The following is a 23814-nucleotide window of genomic DNA, read 5'->3' on the forward strand; positions in this document are numbered from 1 at the left end:
TTGTAAAAATATGAAATGGAAATATTCCATTTTACATTTTTCCTTATCAACAGAAGCAATCTTTCCCTCTGTAGGTTTGTTACCGTAGGAGAGGGCACAATGAAATGGATGAGCCCATGTTCACCCAGCCTCTGATGTACAAGCAGATCCATAAGCAGGTGCCAGTTCTGAAGAAGTATGCTGACAAGCTGATTGCAGATGGGACTGTGACACTGCAGGAGTTTGAGGTACATACCAGCAGAGTTAGAGGGAATCTAAGGAGCTGTAAGGAGAAAAACCCAACTGTCACTGTATGCTGCCTGCTTGAAAACTTCCTTACTGTGATAAGTCTTTACACATTGATAATTTGTGATTCAATTTGGCTTGGATTTTCATGTAAAATACTGTTGCTGTAACAAAAGGACTGGAAGTGCTCTGAAGTAATTAATATATACTGCATGTAAAAAATTGCTTCAGTTCTGAGGGAGAAGGTGATTTAATGAGAACATTGGAAAATAGAGGCATTTGTCAGCTGTTCTTCATCTCTAAAACTTTGATTTAGCAGCAAGACAGTATTTGAACACTCCTGTTTATGGCTTCATACTGAGACCCTTGGCAGGCTTGTGTCCAGCAGTGAAGAAAGAATCAATTTAATATTTTTGTTTTCTTGCATGCATTCATCCAAGTTCAGAGATCATTTGAAGTGTTTCAGAAAGATGAAGTATAGGGCTCCAATGCTTGCAGCTTCAGCTCTTGGTACATTTCTCTGTAACACCTGTCCAATGAAATAAATTATTTATTTAGAGTAATGTAGAGCATGTTTCTAGAAGGCAGTTTGATCCTAGATAAAATAAATTTTATTTATTTGCATTATTGTAACTACATTTTCTCATGGAGTTAAATACTGGTTTTATTGTGCTGAATGAGAGGTGTAATCTGTAAGATATGAGGGTGTTATGTTTATCCATTTTAAAACTTTTTTGTTCTACAGGAAGAAATTGCAAAGTATGATAGAATATGTGAAGAAGCATATACTAGATCTAAAGATAAGAAGCTCCTTCATATCAAGCACTGGCTGGATTCACCTTGGCCTGGTAAAGAGTGTCCTTTCACTTATCCTAGTGTTACCCAAATGTGCTTTTATTTTGAGTCCAAAATCTGGGATTCAAATAGATTTTATCAGACAGCATTCCTTTAAAATGGTGTATGTGACCTTTTATTTGCCCCTGTTAATAGTAAATACGGTATTCTGCCAGTTCAACTTGAAATAAATGCTTTTGTTAAAAAATATGCAAAGTAAGCTGTGACTTTGAAAAAACCATTTTCCAGTTTAGCAGAGAAGTGGTTTTCCTGTACTGTTAACTGTCTGGGCTGTCAGGAAGAAGTAATATGTCTCATGTTATTCATTCATTTATTATTTTTGAGGGATTGAGGTGCCATATGCCTTTTATTGGCTGCCTCTGCCCACATAGTTGGACTTCACAGGGAGTGAAAGCAGAAACAAAATAGATCATTGTGTGCCTGTAAGATCAGCTTCTGTTGTCATGCACACGATCAAAACTATTATCCCAGCAAAAGGGGAAGAGCTAGGCTTAGTCTGCTGCTTGAGTTGTTGAATAAATGGTAGGTGATATGCATGTTTCCTGAGCAGTCCTTGGACATCTCAGCACACCTTTTCCTGCCAGGCTTCTTTAACGCGGATGGCGAGCCCAAGAGCATGTCTTGTCCTCCGACGGGCATTTCGGAAGAGATGCTGACGCACATTGGCAATGTCGCCAGTTCAGTGCCTGTTGAAGACTTCAAAATACACTCAGGTCAGCTGAAGGCTTTGTGTCTTGCTCCAATTCTGTGCTTCCATACAGAAGTTACTCTAGGGCCATTTCTCAAAGAGGAAAATGCCTGTGACTTTTTTTACTTTGACTCTTCCACTCTATGGGTGAGGAGAATGTGACATTTAACTTTCTGCTACTTGTTCTCAGTATAATATTCTTTGAGTATTACACCACTTCTGTTTCATATCTCATTAAAATAAATTTTCCTCTGAGGGAGGTGAAAGTCTCTTTGCAACCTTAAGTTAATAACTCCTTTCATTCTTAGAGTCCTTGAAATTTTTTTCAAAAAGTCTTAGCTTTTATTATGAAAAGGTTCAGGCCTCACTTTGGCATCTATTACAATAAGTGCTGTCTCACTGGGGAGCCCCAACACTGTGTCAGAGTTCTGAGATAGTTTTATTTCCTGGGCAGGTTGAAATCTAGCAACTCTTGGGAGCAATAACCCCATGGGGAATATAATTCCATGGAGAACCTTTGTTTAGGGATCTTTTTTCTTTTGTTGACTTGTAGGGTACATACTAAGGATAAGAAATAAAAAGCTTTTTTCTCTTTAAAATCTCCAGAGAGAGAAAGCTAATCCTCTGTAGAGTCATCCATCAAGGAATAAAGTTTGTCTTCTGTAAATATTCTATGTGTTTGTGTTCCTTTGGGAAATGAAGCACAAGTAATGATGGTAGGGCATTCTCAGTTATTAATTGCAGGCTTGTTGAGCAGATACAATTAATGGATAAATTTAACTCTTCTACACATTTGTGCACTTTGTTGTGACACTGATAAATTAAAAATTATAGTTTCTCCAATAAAATTTAGTATTAGACATTCTAATTAAAAAGGCAGATTGGTCTCTTGTTAGTAAGTTGATTAACCATTGACACTAGAGAACGCTTGCCAGTATAAAAGGTAGATTTATGGTTCAAAACAATTATGGTGTTCTAGATTCTTTTCTGCAGTTAAAAAGGCCACAAGAGAGAATTTGTGGAGAAATAGAAATTTGAAGTACTTTGTCCTTTCAGTAGAATGAAACAGCTTAATATCATAGTCTTGCAACCAACAATGGGAGTATAATTTTTTAACAATTGTTCAGTATATTCTAAAAGGAAAATTTTCAAGTTGTTGGTTTTTTTTTCTTTTGCTTAAAATGAGGCAATTTAAATGAGAGTTTTATGTGGAAGGAAAATGGGGAATTTTTCTGTAAAATTGCAGCAAGTAAGGAAAGGGATATATGGGGAAATAACATATGGGACAGCTTACCAAAATCATCAGTGCATATGTGAAAATAAGATGCTGTCAATTGTCAGTGAATACAGGTGGCTTCAAAGCTGGAAGCACCTATGTGCAGCTGTAAAGTTTTGTTCCCACTGAAAGTTACAGTGCTGTAACTTGTATTTTGGCTCAGGAGGTTATAAAATCTTTACTGAAAAGTCAGCTACTGATTATCAACTGAAAGTCCATTGGCAGCTGATAGTTTTTTTTTTTTTATTTATATGATATTCATAGTATTGATCAATCCTGTTTCACTATATAACATCTCCAGAAGTGCAATAAAACAAATGCTGAGTAAAAATAATAAAAGGAAGGAAGATAAAAATTCAGAAACTAAATTGCTATTTTCAGTCTCTTACAAAACAGTACTTGGTGTTAGAGATGTGAAAATAAATCTTGAGGAAGAAGAATTTCACCATGGGTCTTTTTAATTGTGCTCAGTAGTTTCTGACACAGCCAACCTTACTTTCTTCTACAAAAACAAGGTATGAACATTACACTAATGTTTGCTCAGGAAGCAAGTTGTTTTATTTTGCCAGTTCTATAAAAACAGTTTGTAGACCTGATTTGGTATCTGTGTTTAGCTTCACCAATGAGGAAGGAGAATGGTGAATGCAAGCAGGGAATTTCTCTGAAACAGATCCTTCATTTCTGATCTTTACTCCAATGTAGGACTCTCTCGGATTTTGAAGGCTCGCTCGGAGATGACCAAGAACAGGCTTGTTGACTGGGCCTTAGCAGAATACATGGCTTTTGGCTCTGTTCTCAAAGAAGGGATCCATGTCAGACTGAGTGGGCAGGATGTGGAGAGAGGTACTTTCAGGTCAGTACTGAGATAAATGTTAAAACTGTTTCAGTCCCACACTTAGAGAAACAACTTGGCATGTGTTTAAAAAAAGTGATCTTCTGCAGGGAAGGGGAATTTGGGGCTCTTTCTTTGGCATTAATCTGAATGTTAGAGGTTCTGGAAGTCAGTAGTAATCAGCTTTTCTGTGTATATGTAAACAGTATTTTAAAGTCAGAACAGACATTTTTAGATACTTTATACCTTTTCTTGCTGGCAAGCAGAAATGGTATCTTTTCCCCTGTTTTGTAACAAAAAATACAGTTGCATTCCATTTAATTGGTGGGAAGTAAGAGAGGATACTTGCTGCAGCAGATCCTGGGTCTTTTAAATGCCATTCCAGTGATGGTTGCTTGGAACTTGTGTACCCTGTGAACAAGCATGTTGCCACTTGGTGAAGCCTGTAAAGTGAAATAAAGTCCTTTGTACTGAGACTTCTAATGCCTATGGGGCATGTGTTAAGGCAGGATCTCATCACTTGCTAAAATATATACATTTTGCTGCCTTACCTGATTCTCTGTAGAGTGAAATGTTAATGATGTATTTAATGGAAACCTTTGATGTGATGCCAGTTCCTGGGGTGATGCTGCACTGTGCTTCATTGTGAATGCTTACAAAAGAGAGAAATAAATTTTGGTGTCTGTCTTCTCTGGTACAGTATTGGCTAGAATTTGGGAACAACTGAATGTACCATGGTGTCATAATAAAACAACACAATTGGGTGTTTTCACTATTTTGGATCTTCTAAAGAGATGTCTAGAAAAAGTTCTTTCTTTCAATATTCCATATGCTGGCTTATTTTCTTCCTGTTTCAGTCCTCACCACTATCAACAGATAGATGAAGCTGCAGACAGAAGCACCAGACCCCTTCTCTTGTAGACAAACTCTTGAGGATGGAGGGAAGTGGGGGCAGCCTTGATTCTGTACTGGTTTTATGCCAGTAAATCTGACAATTGAACATGTGCAAATTGTATGTCTGTATATTTCTGGCAGGCCACCTATGCTCATCATAATCACCTTTTGCTAGGGAAAACACAAAACTTTGTACTCAAGAAGCTCAATGCCTAGCTAGGTCTTCTGTCATTGGCTTAATGAAAAAATCAAAATTCCAGTGGCAAAAATTATTTCTGCCAAACAACTGCCTGGCGTGTGAATTTTCCCCTTTCTTTCCACTTCCCTCCCTGGGCTGCTCTTTGAAAGTTCAGTCTTTTTCTGGCCTTACATTGCTGAGTTCTAGGTAAATTTCAGAACTCTTTTGCTAGCATTTATTTTAGCAAAGGGAAGTGCAAAAAGATTCAGACTTTACTGTTGGCAGCTCTACAATACACAGTATTGTTGCCAGTACAATAACTGGTTGTAAAGCTGAACATATTGGTGTGATTCACTCAGTCTGCTCAGAGAGTTAATGGATTGCAGTAATTGCTTCAGTCATCTCTGTTTTGGTGGTATGCCTTGGTGCACCATTCTAGTGCTGATTAATGGTGTTCTAGGAACTGCAAATGGTGCATGTGAATGGAAATAGCAGGAAAGAGGATACAACTCCTTTAAGTTTCAGCACTGAAATTAGATTTGGTTGCATTTTTTTCCATTAAAGACAAGCAACAGTTGTTTCAAGGAAAATGTTAGAATTTGTGAGGAAGGCAGAACTAAATGTTTTTAAGGAAAATTTTGTTCTTCTGTATTTCTTTAATAATTCTGTTTTATAGCAACAGCTTCCCCATTCTTTTTCTTTTGTCCCAGTTCTACTAGGATGAGATAGTTTCAGTTTCTGTGAGTGCTTGAGAAGCATGGATAGTCAGTGAAAGTCATTACAGTGCAACAATTGTATTTAGACATGTGATTGTATTTCCCATGGTTTCAACCAGACCAGGGTGTTGTGTCTAGCAGAGATAACCATGATGCTTTCTTGCTTTCCAGAACACAACTGATGCTTTAGCTTTGAAAATAGCTCTGTTAAAGCCCCAGTGATTCTAGGCTAATAAATCTCTTTAAACTCTTTGCAGCCATCGCCACCATGTGCTTCATGATCAAGAGGTTGACAAGAGAATTTGTGTTCCCATGAATCACCTCTGGGAGCAGCAGGCCCCCTACACTGTGTGCAACAGTTCCCTCTCTGAGTATGGGGTTCTAGGTATGTCTTGACCTGCCTTGATTTGGTAGGGCTGCTAGACAAGGAGCAGAGCTCTGTAAGGAAAAAAATGTGGGGAAAAAAAAAAAGCTGTAAAGTGATCATATATGAAACAGGTATCAGAGTTCTTCCTCCAGGTTCTGGTGTCCCTTCAGCAAGCATCCCCACATCTTACAATTTGGGATTCAGCTAAAAGCATCCACTGGCTATTGTTGTCCTTGGCAGTGCTGGAATGTGCACTTGATACTTTCTTAAAAGGAAGGGAACTGACAAGAAAACCAGAGACAGTTTGTCATAGAGATGTAAAAAATCCATCCTGGCCTTATCTGAACTGCTATTCTGAATGTGCTATTTCAAGAAAACAAATTCTTTTTAGTGATAGCATTAATCATAGTGAATTATTTTACCTTCAGCCACTGAGAATGGATAACCTTACTCTGACATGATGAGGGTGGCAAGAGGAATGTGGAGCATGAAACAAATATATCTAATAATTTATCAAAAGTGTTACTGATTCTATGGATAATAAAATATCATGTGAAGGAAAAACTTGAAATGTTATAGTAGATAAAGGTGGTAGTTAATAGCTGCTTGCTTCAAAGTTCCAGAAATATTTAGTTAGTCAATTTTGCAATAGTACATATTACCTATTGCTAATAATATTAAAATTGAAGTGATACAAAATTTTACAGTTGGAGCATGGCCTGAAGACCAGATTTTTAGGTATTTTTGTTAGCTCTGTGGCAGAATTGGTGTGAACACAATCACGTTTTTTTTGTATCGTTAACATGTAAACTCTAAATAGGAGAGTGCAACCAAGAATGTGTATAAACAGGAGACAAATAATTGACATAGATAAAAATCAAGAATTCAATTTCAGAGAATGATTGTTTTCAATTTCCTGTTGTTACTCAGAGTGTGTTCTGGGATTTCTTAATTTGAGCCTGTTTACAGTGTTGCTGCAAAACTTGTGGATAAGTGGATCATAGGTTTCTGGATTTGGCCTTTTAACTTTCCAAAAGGAGTCACAAATATCTGGATATAGCTGAAATCTGATTTTGTTTCAAAAATAACACCTCAATAGGAAGCCTGATGTTGTTTTGGCATGAAGGCAATTCTAACTGTCACATTCCATTCTTTAGAAAACTAACCAAGTGGGGTCTCTTTCTTTCTCTTTCTTGATCTCATCCTGCTCACTACTGCCCTTCCACCTCACCTAGCAAAAGACAGGCGAAAGTTGATTTAATAAAATTCATTGAATACAAGCAATAGGGTAAAATAGGGTTTTGTTTGTATGCTGAAAACAAGAATACCATTTCTGGGCACTTACGATTCAGCAGATGGAATGATAGGTTTTTCAAAACTAATAATATTGATACTTTTAATTGTCAAGGACTTTAAATCCCTTATATCCGATTGTTTTCTAATATTAAAGGAAATTAAATTGATTCAAATAGTTGATAAGTAATGTGGCTTTTTATGTGTTTGTTGAGTTGGGTTTTTTTAAACTAAAAATGCCATGTTCTGTGTTGAAATGATTTTGTAATGAAGTTTCTGCTCTCTTGATGGCTTTTATACATTGACCTTTTCCAACATGTTTACTCTTGTGTATTGCCTCCATAGAGAGGCAGTTTTGGGATAAGCAGCAGTGTGTGAACATGTCTCTTCTAATTGAGGCTCTGAGTCAAAAAAGAGCTATCAGAATTGATATTTATTTGGCTGGTAACATCACTGGGTCTCCTTTAAATACGTGAAAGAATAAGTGAAGGCTTGCACTTCAGGGAGTTGATTGTTCAGGAGAACCAAAACCCCTGAACACTTTTTCTCCAGCTGCTGTTTCTACTATCTAATTCTCTTAAAGGAATCAGTTTAGAATTAGCACACTGAAGTGCTTGGTGGCTGTAGGGAGAGTTGTGAGATAATATAAAGGGGAAATAATGGTGAAAGAATGTTAGGAATTTATTCTATGACTGTGTTAACGTGCAGCATCTCAGAAGCATTTTGGAAATTCCCTTAGTTTCTCTAAGGAAGAGTTATGGATTAAAAATGGATTAAACAGCCCAGCATGATGTAACTACAGATTATTTCCTCAGCAGGTACATAAACCAAGAGTTGGTATCTGTTCAGAGCTGTGAGCTTTGCACCAAGTTATAGTCGAGCCAGTTAGGAACACCTGGGGAGCCATTGCTCCATTAAAATGATCTCTGGCAAGATTGATTTCACTTAGAAAGAAAACAAAGGCAGTCTTGTTCAACTGTAGTTCAGACAACTGCTTATGTTTTGTCTACAGGAAGCTCTGGTGTGTCTGTAACCTGGGCATTAAATCAGAGTACTTAACAATCTCTGATAATTTAGAGTATTTAACAACCTCTGATAATTTTGTTTGACATCCTATGTCTACTATCTTTAGTTACACACAGATTATTATAATTTAGTTGTGTATCCACTTGCTTTATCATAATTTTTTCCTTGTACTGAAACTGAGTATCTGGAAGTATACCTGATGGCTGTGAGAAGTCATTTAAGCAAAAATGTTTGTCTGAATTTATTTGCTGATTAGGATAGAGGAGAAAAACAAAAGTAACTTACAGATGCTCCATTCTACCTTTTCAGTGGTCCTTAAATAGTTGAAAGGATTTCCTCTTTTTCTTTATAGCCCTCAGAATGACCTGTATAGTGTTGAGTCTCTATCCAAGAGGTGAGGCTATTTGTCAGATTCAGTACTGCCTCTCAGAGATCTTGGGCTCAAGATATTTCAAGGAATATCAGGCACGACACACTTGGAACTAGTGTGTATTTCAGGAAATTCCTGATCCATAAGACTTGAAGTATAGTTTTTCAAGGGGAAAAAGTCAAGTTTAAAGCAAAAGATGAAAGGAAGAAGACAGGTATAATGTAAAAATATTTTTTTGCAGTGCACACCTAGGCTGAAATATGTAGTATTATTGCTCAGTCAAAACAATGCATTCTTAATGTTGGGGGTAGCAAATACAAATATACAAATACCTGTTAGAAATTGTGTTAGGAACTAGGACAGACTGTAGTAATCAATGGCATCTGCATGGAGTTCTGAGAAGGCATCAGTCTTCCTGCTTGATAGAGTCAGCCTCTACATGGATATTAACTTCACTTTGTCCTGAGCTGTTTAGGTTTGTGAAGGATGCATATCCCTCTGTAGTTCCTGTAATTAGAATTTCTGTTAAAGATAGCAAAAATCTGTCTTTGTACCTTTCTTCATTCTGACATAAAATCCCTGTACTGATAAGCCCTTTTAATCATTAGTTAACATTCATGCCCTAAGTCACTATAAAATCATGCTGAATTAAGTTATGGCTGTAGTCTTACTTACATTAATGGAAAAACAACTATTCTTATGACAACCATGAAAATGTTGTGGGGAAAAACACAGTACAGTGTGCTGTGTAAGCTGCCACTTTGCTTGACAACACTTCTCTCTGTGCCCAAGTGACAGAAGAACAGTGAGAGAGCACAGCAGGCACTGGACTAATAGAAACAAGCATTTCTGCTAGGTCTGTCATCCAGGGACCATAATGAACCCCAGCAATTGAAACATTAGTTTTGCAGCCTTAATCAAGTGCTGTGTATTTTTCTTTCCTCTGTTTCCTCAGTGTAGAAGTTTACCAAACTGCTGTGCTGGTTCCTGGTTCCCTGTGCCTTGGTGTGCTCTGAGCAGCTCCCTGCTGTTTGGAGTTGGCTGGTTGCTCTCCAACACCCTTTGGGTGTGCAGATTCCTTACCTGACATTGTTTGGAAGTTGTCCTGCTGCCTGGTTGCCTTGGATTTCCTCACAGCTTCAACCTGTTCTCTGTTTCTAGCTGTGTAAGAGTTTATCCTTTAAACCCACAAAATTTGCACAGGATTTTAAGAAATGTTTAGTTCATCTGCAGAGGCAAACAAAAAGTTTTCAAGGTCTCTGCTGTAGTTTTGTGGTTTTTTTTTTTTTTTATTACTTTTTTCTGGTCAGAGTTTGAGCTCTCATGAAGGACCTGGGTAGGAACCTGCTCCCCTGAAGTTCATGTCCCAGCTCTAGAACAGTGGAAACTTTCTAGTTCAGGTCACATTCTCTGACCTTGGCCCTGGTGCCCCAACAATTCCCTTTCAAGAGAGCACCTCACCCTCTCCTGGGCTTTTTACCTTGCATCTGTGTAGATCTCTCTCCACCAGTATTTTTTGCATTTAGCAATTCAGATTTTGTTCTTTTTTTCTCCCCATGAAGGTAGTAGTAGTAGCAGTAATTCTTCACAGACTCTTTAGTCTGTCATGAGTTAAAGCTATTCCACTGCTGCAATCACAATTGGAATAGTTTATTTTAGTAACTCTCATTGCCATTTCCCTGGTGGAAAATTGAGTTCTGGTATACCAAAGATATGTATACCACAGACACATGTGCCATGAAATAGAAGTCTCAACAACATTATTCTCAAAATAATAATCAGATACATTTGGGTATATTTTCCTGAACATTTTTATAGCTGTCAGAAAACTTGCAAATGGTATCTGTGTTAAAATCACACTTTTTGATGCAGCTTCACCTAGAACATTGTTACTCTGTAGAGATTAGCGTGAAGTTGTCAACAAGATAGGAAATGCGAAATTATACTCCTTTTTCCATGTGAATTTTATGGGAGATCTTTTGTATATAAAGTAGAATTATGTGTGTGCTGTGACCAGATTTCACATATGCACTGAGCCCTATACTCTTGGAAAAGCACTCTTTGATTGTTGATAACTGAGTGTCAAGACCTCAGTTTGTGCTTCTCTAAAAGCTAGATTACCCCACCCTTAAAGAGAGCAGCATATGCACAAATAAGTCTTGAACATATTGCATATTTTCTCAACCATGTCACCCAATCAGTAGAAATGGTCTCTTAATGCTTGTGTAAATTTAGAATGGGATTCAAGCCTATCTAGGGAAATCTATTTTTCAGATACCTTTGGGAATATGATTGAAGGAGTTGTGTAAATTTTTCTGAAGTTTTCATTGTGTTAAGAACAATGGAATTATACAACAAGGAGGCCAGAGATAGAAGAAAGACTGAAGAAAAGGCTTTTCAGGCAGTCAGGCCAAAGGCAAGACCAGCAAAAGTCATTCTCTCTGATAATGACCTGTCATGGGGACTCACAGATGAAAGGCTGTCTGACTTCACAGTCTTCTTCTGGCCTCTAATGTATCACTTGCCTTTTGATGGGAACATCTGCTGGAGTCATGGATGGACTGCTCAGAGATCAGTAGTCCAAAAGCCAAGTGACTCAAGGATTTCTTGCCATGGGGATGGTAAGCAAAACCTGGGTTGGAATTACCCAGGAGTACACTGTGAAGGCCCAAAAGTTAGTTGATCTGGTGGGGTAAGCTTCAATGAGAGTATTCCCATATTGAAGTTTTGTGTTTGGAACCAGATCATTATATTCTGTGTAGAGCTTCAACATGAAATGTATCTATCAATTAGATATTTATTCTCTGTGTGTATTGAATCAGTTTTGCCTCAGTCAGAGCCTCTATACCCAGAGCACTGCTGTATAGCTCTGCTTTTTTCTGAGAGCTTTAACCATTTTGGTTTTAATCACTCCAAACTAGAGGTGGATAATCAGAGTACAGGTATTCATTCAGAACTCTAGGCTCTGCTATATCAGAGAGTCAAAGGAAAATATGAACAGAAATGAAATATTTTAACACTGAAGCAGAAACCTAAAGGGTCCTTAGCCCTGCCTAAGAAAGGATGGTTTATCCAGATGTGTTTGCCATGCAGCTGTTATATTCAAGCTTTTTGGAAGATCTGAGGACTGGGATCATGTCTGTAGACTGAAGATTGATGTCAATAGTAATTTTCTTTATCATCAGCAAATGAGAGGGGGAAAGAAAGATGATGTTGTGTAGGGCTGCAGAAATATTAAAATAATAAAGAACTCTTGAACTGGGCTGTAAGTGCATTTTTACTTCTCCTAGGGAAGCATACTAAAGTTGGAATGGATAGAAGGGGTTTAGTTTGTTTAAAAACTCCTCATATTGAAGTGTTTGAGGAAAAGTGTGAAGGATTGAAGTCAAGCTTGGGAACGGTACTATTGAAAACTGCATGATTTGTAATGGGGCTCCAAAAATCCAGTTCATGCTCTAATTTGGGATTTGCTTTATTTTTAATTTTTAATGAGGAATGATGAGAATTTTCAGGAAATAATCTGTTTATTTTCTAATTCTCCTATTTGTTTGCCTGTCAGGTTTTGAGCTTGGCTTTGCTATGGCGAGTCCCAATGCCCTGGTGTGCTGGGAAGCCCAGTTTGGGGACTTCCACAACACAGCTCAGTGTATCATAGACCAGTTCATCAGCTGTGGCCAGGCCAAGTGGGTTCGGCACAATGGCATCGTCCTGCTCCTGCCCCACGGGATGGAAGGAATGGTGAGTGCTGCTGCCTGCCACGAGCAGGGGGGACTGCTGCCTGCAGTGCCTTCTCTGCAGCTGGAAAGGACACACAAAGGTGGCTTGGGGATCCAGTGGTGATGGGAACCCAAAGGAGGAAGGCACTCTTAAGCATGCGGGGCTGCCTCAGTGCTACAGAGAAGAATGTAGATGGATTGCCTGGTGAAAACAAAAAAAAGCCTGAGAAATACTTCTGAGCTCTTAGCTTTGTGTCCTTCTTAGTGGCATGTACCACTTTTCCTCATTTTTCCCTTTTTTTCCCTTCTCTTTTTTGATGTCTTTTGCTAAGACATTGCCTTCTTTCCCTAGAAAGCTGCATTCTCAGTGTTACAATAAGAAAGAAGTCATGTCTAAGAGTGCTTGCTTGGTTTTATTTTGCATAAAGTATGTATGTGTAAACTCTGCACTAATTTCTCTTGCCATGAAATGGTGTAAACAACTGTAAAATTTCTTCAAAAATAATTTACCTTGGTTAATTTTGATATAAGGAATCTCCCTCTTTCTGGAAAGGAAAATGTTTCTACTAGCTGTTGACTGTCTTTTCTTTGGTGGCTAGTAGGAGGAACTAGACAATGTCTTAGAGGGAATTGGCGTGGGCACACCCTGTGTATAAAGTTACATGAAGTTCATATCAGCAGTGGAATTGTTCTTCAAATATTTTCAATTATTTTTAAGACTATATGAATGTCATGTCAGGCAAGGTTAATTTTCTCCTTTTCAAATACATTAGCCTTCATGAATTGTTGCATGTATGTTTCTAGTTTTCTATTTAAAAGAGCATAGCGTGTGCCACAGTGGCAATCTCCATCTGTATAAATGCTTTAGACCTTTTCACCACAAACTGTGTCATTTCTATTCTCACAAACAATTTAGTTTATTTCCATTCAAATATGATCCTGTCCTGATACGCCGGGGTGCATTCATGTCTTATGAATGGCTTTCCACATCCATTGTGCTTAAAGAATAAAGGGTCTGATGCTGTTCACAAGGGTTTTGATAAATTAATTTTTTTAACTGTATCCTGAGGGAACAGCCTGAATGAGCCCTCAGCAGGGGGTATGGTCCTCTGCAGGGAAGCACTCGGCTTAAGGGGCTGGTTCTCTGCTGCTTACGAGACATTTAGTCTTTGTTTTCCCATAGCCACTTGGCAGTGAAGATTTGTACAGGTCTTCTGAAACATGTTTATTTTGCTACTAGTGTCAGCTTATTTTGGAATATTCAAGAATCCCACCAGGTTGTTGAAATCATCTATCCTCCCAGAGGACCTTTTCATTACAGGAGGACTAGCCTTTCTATAACTACAGTGTTTGGGACAAGATGATTTGGGGAAGGATTCTTAATGGGATATGGATCCCTTCACCTCTAGGTCATGCATTCACAGGCAAGTTGGCTGTGATTGAAAGACTCTGCAGCCTAATGGCTCCTTGGGGACTCATCTGAAAGTAGCTAATGGATTCAGTATAGGTCTCACTGGATAGGTGGTCACAGTAGAAATAAACCCTACCCCATCCCACGCAGCAGGTGCTGGCAGTCTGATTGGTGGTGTCAGCACAGAAACCGAAGATGGATGTGAACATTGAAGTTGTTGCTGGGTCAGTGTGTGAGTGATGGGGAAGCCTCACCTGCCTCTCCTGTAATTGTTTGCTGGTAACATCTCTGTTCCCAGTGTACTGACTGCAGTGTGCTTGTGAAGCATGGGGTTTGTGCTGTCTATGCCATACTTAGTGCAGGATTTAATTTGCAGCAAACAGATGTGAACAGCAGAGGTGCTGCAATAAACTGGCTGTTGTGGTGCACCATAGTTCTGTGCAACTTTGTTCCTTGCTCTCAAGTCCTGACCTGTCTGTGACCAGATTATTTAGCACTCAAAAGTGGAGGCAGAATTCAAAGGAGCAGTGATACAAGGCGCAGTTGTTTCCAACAGAACGTTTTTTTCCTTTGAATTCCCTTAGTCCATGGAGCAAACTGAATCATGGAGTCATAGAATGGCTTTTGTTGGAAAGGACTGTACAGACCATCTAGTTCAAACTCACTCACCTTGGCAGGGAGCCTTTCACCAGGGGCTGCTCAAAGCCCCTTCCAGGCTGGCCTTGAACACTTCCAGGGATGGGGCATCTACACCTGCTCTGAGCAACCTGTGCCAGTGCCTCACCACCCTCACAGCAAAGATATTCTTCCTTGTATTAAACCTAAACTTGCTCTCTTGCAGCCTAAAGCCATTCCCCCTTGTCCTATTGCTAGTTGACCTTATAAAAAGTTGCTCTCCAGCTTTCTTGCAGGTCCCCTTTAGGTACTGGAAGATGCTGTAAAATATTTCCCTGTAACCATCTCTTCCCCAGGCTGAACTATACTGAGTCTCTCAGCCTGTCTTCACAGGAGACTGAAGTCCTCTCATCATCTTTGTGTCCCTCCTATGGATCTGGAATTGTGCACTTGAAATTAGGAAGGATGATGTGTTCAATCAAGGTGGACTACTAGTTGTCAGAATAATGACTGATTTTGGAGATCGCGTATTAAGATTTCAACAGAGGAAGTTACAATGTGAGATATAAAGAAAAAAAATCTCTTTATGAACACTATTAGCTTAGCAGACATGGAGAGACTTTAGAGGTGTCATATTTTTTCTTAGAAGTGTAATAGTTTGTCTTTGGGTTAAAATACTTTACAGCTATGTGCTAAATGAAAGTTCTTCCTTGGTCACTTGAACCAGCCAAGGCTGTCAGCAATAGCAATAGATAAATTAGCACATTGTATTCTCACACTGCTTACAGCTTTCTCTGATCCTTTAAACAGGGACATGAAAAGGAAAAATAACAGATTCTACTACATTCCTTATTCCTGATAATTTCTGTGGCCAGCATGCATGTTTTGCTGATGTAAAATGGAGCTTGGAGTGTTTGTGCAATTCAAGAAATTGCCATGGGTACTGCAAGTGAGACATTGGATGGGAGTGTGCAGTAATGACAGAACATAAAATATCTCCCAAGGAGGCAGAGATTAATCATAGGTTAGTGTGGCAGATAATGTGTGTGTGTATTTTGATCCATTTTAGCTAAAGCATTCATCTAGATATTTGGTCCTGTACTGAACAGTGAACAATAGTAGGAGACATCCTGTGCCTACTTTTGTTGCTAATACAGCAGAAGTAGGCAGCAGTTAACTTTGTGCTTGCTCCTGTTCAGCATGCATGAAGTGTGAGTCACTGCAGTATTCTGAGGCATTCAGTTTCTCTTGCTGACATTCCTTGTGTTTGTGTTTGCTCTGTATTAGCAAGGTCATTGTTGTGCCCACATGGACCCACTGTCTTTCCACTGGTTTTCATTGTGCAGCTAGATTGAGGGTAGAATCACTTGCAGCTGGTAGAAACATTGGAAATGCATGTTAAACCCAATCTCCTATGAAAATAGAAGATGAAGAATTCCTGTCCTCTGGTGTGTCCTCTCTCCCACTGCTGCTGTTGATGCCTTTGGCTGGGGGGCAGGTGTGCAGTTGGTGCAGAGGGGACAGGAGGTACTATGCAGTGAGTGGCCTAGACTGATGTCTAACTGCTCATTTGGCTCTTTAACATTGTTTTAAATGATTCCTTTATCAGGGTCCAGAGCATTCATCAGCCAGGCCTGAGAGGTTTCTGCAGATGAGCAATGATGATTCTGATGCCCATCCAGTAAGTAGTTTTGTCCTTTTCTTGCTTTTCACATCCCAGACATTATTTGTTAGTAGCATCCTTTTAGCTAGGTATAGCAGGTTAGGATTTCGCTTCAAGTCTTGGTGTAACATTAACTTGATCCCAGTAAAAGTAATGGAAGTGTGCAGCATTGCTGTTCATTGCAAAGCTGAGGTCACATACAATTAATCTCTGGCAGCATGATCTTTTTATGGCTGTTCCTCAGGGCCAGTGATCCTGCTTGTTTATATTACTGTGTGTACTGCAAATACGTGTCTCTAGCCAATTTCTAAAGGAGGTCAAGTGAGACTACCCTGGATTTTTGCAGTGGAGCTAAATTGTACTGCTAGGAGCATGAAAATAAGCAACTTCTAATTTTGATTGGGCTAAGACTTTCATAGATTGGTTGTTCACTTCTACAGATAAAGTACATAGCTCTACAGGGTGGGAGAGAGAGAAAAGCTGACTGTACACTCAGAAATTGAATTATAGTTTGACATTCTTTCAAAGTGATTCTATTTTGATTCTTTGATCTGCTGATGTCCTAGTCCTCTTCAGTGGAAGACTTCCTGGACTTCCCATCTTTCTGAATTAATGGAAACTTTTTGTTTATATTTGCATACATTTTTAGGAAGAAGTAGAAACAGAGAGGAATTGTTTGTATGGATGCTTCCCTAGCTAATAAAACCATCTCAGCTGAGAGCCACTAAATAAATTTTTTGAGGAAGAGAGTTGCTGAGAATCAGAAATAGAACAGTGGCTTTCAAGCCTTTTTTCTGATGCCTTTAAATGTTTCTCTCAGGAGTTCACTGAGCAGTTTGAAGTTTCCCAGCTGTATGAATGTAACTGGATTGTGGTGAATTGTTCAACTCCTGCCAATTACTTTCATGTCCTCCGAAGGCAGATCTTGCTGCCATTCAGGAAGCCGGTAAGGTTACCTTCATGGACTTTATTCCAGGTAAACTAGCCCTCAGACAAGGAGTGGCCTTTGCATATGACACACTGCTGAAAAGAATAAGGATTGTTGGTGAAAAACCCTAACTGAGCACAGGCTGAAGTTGCCACTTTGATGGAAAAAAGCTCAGCTCTAATTTACTATGGCTCTAAAACTTGATTTTCAGCTTTGCTTCCATCTGGTTGTGCAGATCTTCAGATGAGCTTGTCGAGATATGAATGATGTAGCTAGCACACTGCAGGACTATAATCTGCATGTCTAAGTGCTGGAACTTCAAAGACCCAGGATACAACTGTTGAATGTTTTACTGCTTCATATGTGTAATTTGATTTTGTTGTCAAAAAGAAACATCAGCACTGAGTTTTGAGAACCTGTAAAAGGAGTAGCTACCTAAATCTTCTGAATAATTTTGGAACTTTCATGGCTCTCAAAACAGAAAAATAATTTACTGTGTTTGCTATTCATATTAATTTATTCTATATCATATTCAGTTTGTGGTTTTTGTGTGCACAGTGTTACAAATGTTGCATGTGTAATGGAGATAAAGCAGCTTCTGAGCGTTGGAAAATTTCTGTCTTACAGCTGATTGTTTTGACACCCAAGTCATTGCTGAGGCATCCAGAAGCTAAATCCAGTTTTGATGAAATGGTGTCTGGTAGGTCACCTCAAAGTATTGTGGGGAAATAATTAACTATAGCAAGTTGCATGTCAGATTGTGAAGAACGGAATCTGCTCTGCAGAGTTTGTCTTTTGGCATAATTTCTGTGGAGCTGTCATCGTGAGATCTAGCAGGGACTTTTTCTGAAAAATTTGTTTTCACGTATAGATTCTTAATTTTAACAGGTTTATCTTGTAACCAGACATTAATCTTAATGGAAAGTACATTTCCATCTCTGCAGGAAGCTTTCCCTCAAGAGGCCACCACGTCCCTCTGCTCTTTGTCTCTTAATGTAAAAACTTTAGTTGTTCTTTGTACCTCCTGTGCCTTCTGACCCCAAGACTGAGAGATAGGTTGTAATTACACTGGGCCCATTTGGAAGAATAATGTGCCCAGTTCTTGTCACAGTGCTTGGTTTGGGGCTGCTGTGTCACACCAGTGATCTAAAGTGAGATCAGGGAGTTCAGAGCTGTTGTTGACATGCTATCAGCACCAAGAGTTACACAGTGACTGCAGGGGGAATACCAAGCACTGCAGTTGTTTTGTCTTGCTTTGCACTGGTTAGACCCTCTTGAAGTGGCATCAGGAAATGTAGTGACATGTAATGAGTGAGAGATTAAAGTGACTGTTCAGTGTGACAATGTGGGCATAGGTGTGCTGATCTATCTCAGTTCTAGTGAGGGTCCAAAGAGAGCAATTGCTCAGTTTTTTAAAAGCAACTTACATTGTAGAAGTGTGCTTAAACATTGTATTATTTTATTTTTGTGTGTAAACTTTGCTTCTCAAGAAAAGGCATTTACTGTTTTTATTACAGTTTAAAAGCTTTGTAGAATGGGTTGGAAATTCTGTAGGCTTTGTGATTTGTCACTTGTCTTGGGAGTCCCCTCTACTTCAGGCTGACCTCAATACTGGCCAAACAACAAATTAACATTGAATTTTGGCATGCTTTTATGTTTCTGCTGAAGAGGACAGCAGGTAATAAAGTGTTTCTGACTCTCAGCTAAACCTTTTTTGCTCTGCTTTTAATAGAAAGCTGAGACAGAGGGAGACTGACTCCAGCTGACCCAATGAAGCACAGATTCAGTCTTTTTTAATGATGAATTCTGCTTTTCAGTGGGACAGGATAATTCTGACATAAATCAGTTGTGCTTTTATATGTTTGTGCTGTTGCTTTTCTTCCCCAAGATAAATGGTTCAAACAGGAGCTTATTCTCCTGATAAGTGGGTGTGTTGATTCAGAATAGGAGGTCGAGCTGCTGTCTGCTACCCTGCAGTTGTTTAATGTGGAAATAGTTCTACTCAATCATATGTGAAAAGGATCTTTTAGACCATCAACTCCCTCTTCCAGCTTCATGTATCCCAAGAAAATTTTACTCCTGGGAGGTGGTAGCAATGAAGATGTGCATCTGAAATTGTACTTGTACATTAACATTTATACATATGGCTCAGCTCTGTGCTAATTCTTGCTTTGTCTATTGCTGTTTTATCTCTCAAATGGAGGTTTAAATCAAATATAGAGCAGTAATGTGTGTGCTTGGGTAAATATTTCTGTAGTTGTTAGATTTAGTTGCTTTACAGATATGTGTTTTGTTTTTATAGAATATTCTGAAATTTGCAAAGCTGTATTAATGTTACATGGTTGAGGTAATCTTGGAAAGAAGAAAGTATTTCAGGTGGTTCTCTGAAAAAACCCCAAAATTGAAGCAAAGTTGAGCTGTTCAATCAATTTAAAAGTAAAGATGTAGTACACAACACAAAGCTGAAAAACAGTCTGCTGTTGATATGATTCTGCCTGTTAAGTGTGGTGAAAGACTGGATTACTGACAATCTTCTAACTTCTTGAGACAGAATTGCTGAAAGGCACTTTAGCCAAGTTACCAGTCTGAAAAGTAGGACCAGAGAAGCAGGAGAACCCTTTGATCACTGCAACCTACGACTTGCTCAGTAAAGGACTAAGGGACTGTTTCTTTGGCTGCTTTATTGAAATGTCAGGCCCACTGAGAGCACTTTCTTTAATTTGTGCTCCAACTAGGTACCACTTTCCAACGTGTGATCCCTGAGAATGGGCCAGCAGCTCAGGCACCGCATGAGGTCAAACGAGTGATTTTCTGCACAGGAAAAGTCTACTATGACCTTGTGAAAGAGAGAAAGAGCCAAGACCTGGAGAAACAAGTAGCTATAACCAGACTTGAACAGGTGAGCTCCCTGATCCTCAGAAGACAGGGCCATGGGGGATTCCTGTGCTTTTAAATAGACACCCCTCCTAGAATGGATGGTGATAGATTTTTTTTTTCTAGCACTGAACATCTTACAAGACATATTCTAATCCTTTGAGGCCTTGTGGAGAAGGAACACATCAATAGCATACTGGACAATGAGATCCAGAAAGCTTGATGACTTCCAGAACAACTTAACAAAGTGAAGATGACAATACGATAGCACCTTAAATTTGTGTATGCAGTCTGTTAGGTTTAAATGTTGTGAATAATACACTTTGAAGCTGTATTGTCATTCACTCATTAAGGACATGCTACAGCTACTTCACTAAAAAAACTGTAGGGGTGCAGGTGGTCTGGACTACAGCCTACTTCTGTTCATACTAATGCAACTATAAAATACTTTTATATTCATTTCTGACCATTAAATCAATTAGGGAAACATGAGTCATTCTCCATGGAAAAGTAATGACTCACCATGGGCTAATACCACATCAGAGAAAGCCTTGACAGTTATTAACCTCTTTTTCCAGATCTCACCATTCCCCTTTGACTTGCTGAAAGAAGAAGTTGATAAGTATCCAACTGCTGATCTAGTCTGGTGCCAGGAGGAGCACAAAAACAGTGGATATTATGATTATGTCAAACCTCGTTTCCGCACTACCGTGAACCACACTCGACCCATCTGGTATGAGACTTTAAACAACTGCTCTGTCTCCTGGGCTGATTTGTTTGCTTTTAAATTTGGTTGGGGTTGTTTTCAAGTATTCATGGGTAAGTCAGGTTCTTCACAAATCAAAACATCTGAGTCTGGCTTCTTGGGTATAGGAGGGAAAAATCTAGACTACTATTTCTCAAATACAAGATGCACAAATTGCTTGTCCTTGTAGGTCTAAAAGAAACCCAGTAGCAACTAGGCCTGTATTTATTGCTGCTTAGCACAGCACTTAGCTCTCTGTTTTCTATGATTCTGTCATTTTAAGAATTTCCTTCCAGATGTTAGGTTTCTGCAGGAAACAGCTGTTGTAAGAGCTCAGTCCAGGCAACTTTGCATTTATTTTAGATGCTTGACTCTCAGATCTACCTGTGCAGCTGTCAAAGGAAAGAGTCTTCATTGCCAAAAACAAATTATCTAATTATGAGACAGTGTACCTGGCTGCTCTGCAAGGGATGGGGAGAAGACACAGCATAACAATGATGGAAGGGAGGAAAGAGAGGGAAACTGACTAGAAGGTCTAACTTGGTACAACTTGGATTGATTTTTATTTAAGAAAGATTGATGACTAAGTATCCAAATCCTCCAAGCTGACTCGAATGTTCTGGTTTAGGGTAAATTTGGGATAAAACTTTTGAATGGGTGTCATGGTGTGACTTGGGTTTGCCAATTTTAATGTATTTAGTTTTCTTTAGAGATAGGATTCAGGAGCAGAGGCAAGGCAGACTTAAAATTTAAAAGGGTATAAGAAGAAATTTATTAATAACCCAAAAAGAATTCAGAATAAGATTTCTAGATTATTCCCTCCTCCCCCTTCCTTCATTCCACGTTTCTTAACAACAACATACAGAGAACACTTCAGTCAGTTATCTACTTAAATAATGATTTCAGTTCACTCTAGAGAGAAAAATCCCTTTTTTGGTTTAGGATTAGGGAGTGTCTTCACCTTCAGAGTCTACATCTGCCTGGGAAAATACTGCAGATTATGACTCTCCTCCCATCTCCACAGCCCTTCCACAGCTGTGCAATGGGTTATGTTACACACTTGGGGTACCACTTTTAAAGGCAAGCTGCTGAAAGACAAAATTCTCTTAATTTCTTTTTCTATTAAATTCTAAATTCTATTAAATGTCTCTGTCCATATTTCCAGTCCTAAAACAGAGAGCCCCATTTCCTCAAAGCAAAAAGGTCTTTTCAAACACTTAAACCTCCCCAAGTATATTTCACAGTTTAAAGGAATTTTAGTATAGTCACAGTCCCCTTATAGCCCCACAAAAAGGTTTTCAGCTACTCATCAGTTGCATCTTTTCAATCTCTTCCCATCAGGAACTTTATCTTCATTCTGCTGATTTCTGTAGACTCCATGCTTTATTTCTTGTCATTCAGGGGAGCTCAGGAGATCAAGAATCTTATCCAGGCATTAAAAAGTGTTAAAATTGCATCCAGAATGTGAAGAAGCCACATGGGCAGCTGGAGGCCTCTTCTCTCAGAACGGGTTGGGGGAAAGGGAGAGCCTTTGGTGGCTCCCTCAATCCCCCACTTGGCCATCCCACGTGGAGAGGGGAGCAGAGCTGAGCCTGGGGCCACCAGGGCAGGGGCCAGAGCCACCTCACCTCCAGAGAAGCCTGAAGCCAAAAGAGAGCAGCCCACCCCCCACCAATGTGATTTATGCAAACAAAACAACTCTCTCCTTGGCCACCTGGGATGCCAAACCAGCCCTCTGATGGTCCCTGCATCCCACAGGGGAAGCTCCCTGTGGAACAGCCCCTCCATTCCCCCCAGCAGCTCTGCCCCACACCCTTCCATGTGGAACCAGCACAGTGGGTTCTTCTAGGAAATAGATTCAAGTAGTTTTTCTTTTAGTTGGTTTGGGGAGATACTTTTTTTGGAGAGAAAAATGAAAAAAAGCCTATTTATTTAACAGGTAAAATACTTTTTAGCACAAAAATGATCAATACTATGCAACAAAACTTTTAGTTGTTCTGAAGAGATGACAAATTCAGAAGAGTTTCTTTTGTGGGTTTTAGTTTGGCTCACTCAGTTTATCAGTCCTTCTGGTGCTGGGAAATGCCATGGTTTAGGCCAGGCCCTAGTGGGCCACAGGTGTGAGCTCCTGGTGCTCCTCTGGGTTTTCAGTTTAGAGTAGGTTTGAACAATTTCAAGAAAAAGGGGAAAAAAAAAAAAAAAAAAGGCACCACAGTCAAGGGAGCTTCTTTGGCTTAGCTAGAAACTACCCAAGAGCAAAGGAGAACTCTCTCCTGCTGTCCACTGCAGACAGCACAGTCTGTGTGAAGGATGCAGGGGAGCAAGTGCAGTCTCTAATAACAAACTCTGCACCTCTTCTCTCCCCCTTCACTCCTGGAACCAGTCTTTAAGCTGCAGAACTCAATATTCAACACCAACAGAACAGACCATTGGGGATACAAGCATTATAAAGTCACCCCAAGACAATGCCTTAAACAGCATGTTCTTATGTTTATTATTGTCAAAATAGAGTATCTTCTCATCTAATTTGTCTGCCTAATTCTTTTTCTCATGAAGGTATGTTGGCCGAGAGCCTGCTGCTGCAGCTGCTACAGGCAACAAGAACATGCATCTGGTGTCACTCAGGAGGTTCTTGGATACAGCTTTCAACCTGGATGCCTTTGAGGGAAAGACATTCTAACTGCAGGGCCCTGACCTGTCTCTGGCTGGTAGTCTCTCAAAACACTGCATCCAAAAGGAAAGTGGGGAGAATACTGGATGAACAATGTATTTTTGCTTTACCAAATAAAAGGATTCAGCAGCTGACTTCATTATTCTGTACCTCACTCCTCAGTTTATAAGGAAAAAACCATTCCAGCTTACCTTCTACCATTTTTGTCACTTTTCTATTTAAATTGGGACCTCTTTGACACAAGAAGCTTCTCCTGTCCCAGGGTGCAATGTTGTGGCTTGGTGAGGCTTGTATCTCTCTCTGTGGGCACTAGTTAATTACTGCAAGCAGAGCAGGCATGGACAGCAGCATAGTTATGCACACTGGAGGTCTTACCATAAGGAGAAGAAATTACTTATTTCTGTCTATATATCATAAAAGAGTAAGGAAACTGAAAAGCAGAGTTGGTAGATGACTTTGGTAGAGCTGTGT

General features: G+C 39.4%; 1 protein-coding gene across 4 annotated transcripts in view; it reads left to right on the forward strand.

The window, feature by feature from the left end:
• Positions 1 to 23483, forward strand: part of OGDHL (oxoglutarate dehydrogenase L) — a 48002-nt gene extending 24519 nt beyond the window's left edge. For all 4 annotated transcript variants that reach the window (XM_079312569.1, XM_079312572.1, XM_079312571.1 and 1 more), the window contains exons 12-23: positions 75 to 227; positions 971 to 1073; positions 1665 to 1793; positions 3747 to 3897; positions 5922 to 6049; positions 12280 to 12458; positions 16072 to 16143; positions 16946 to 17071; positions 17681 to 17753; positions 19789 to 19952; positions 20506 to 20660; positions 23229 to 23483. In XM_079312569.1, coding sequence (XP_079168695.1) covers positions 75 to 227; positions 971 to 1073; positions 1665 to 1793; positions 3747 to 3897; positions 5922 to 6049; positions 12280 to 12458; positions 16072 to 16143; positions 16946 to 17071; positions 17681 to 17753; positions 19789 to 19952; positions 20506 to 20660; positions 23229 to 23352 — 1557 coding nt within the window. In that variant the 3' untranslated portion in view covers positions 23353 to 23483. The remainder of the gene's footprint in view (positions 1 to 74; positions 228 to 970; positions 1074 to 1664; positions 1794 to 3746; positions 3898 to 5921; positions 6050 to 12279; positions 12459 to 16071; positions 16144 to 16945; positions 17072 to 17680; positions 17754 to 19788; positions 19953 to 20505; positions 20661 to 23228) is intronic.
• The last annotated feature ends 331 nt before the right edge of the window (positions 23484 to 23814 follow it).

Source organism: Erithacus rubecula, assembly GCF_903797595.1.
Source record: "Erithacus rubecula genome assembly, chromosome: 9".
NCBI lineage: Eukaryota > Metazoa > Chordata > Aves > Passeriformes > Muscicapidae > Erithacus > Erithacus rubecula.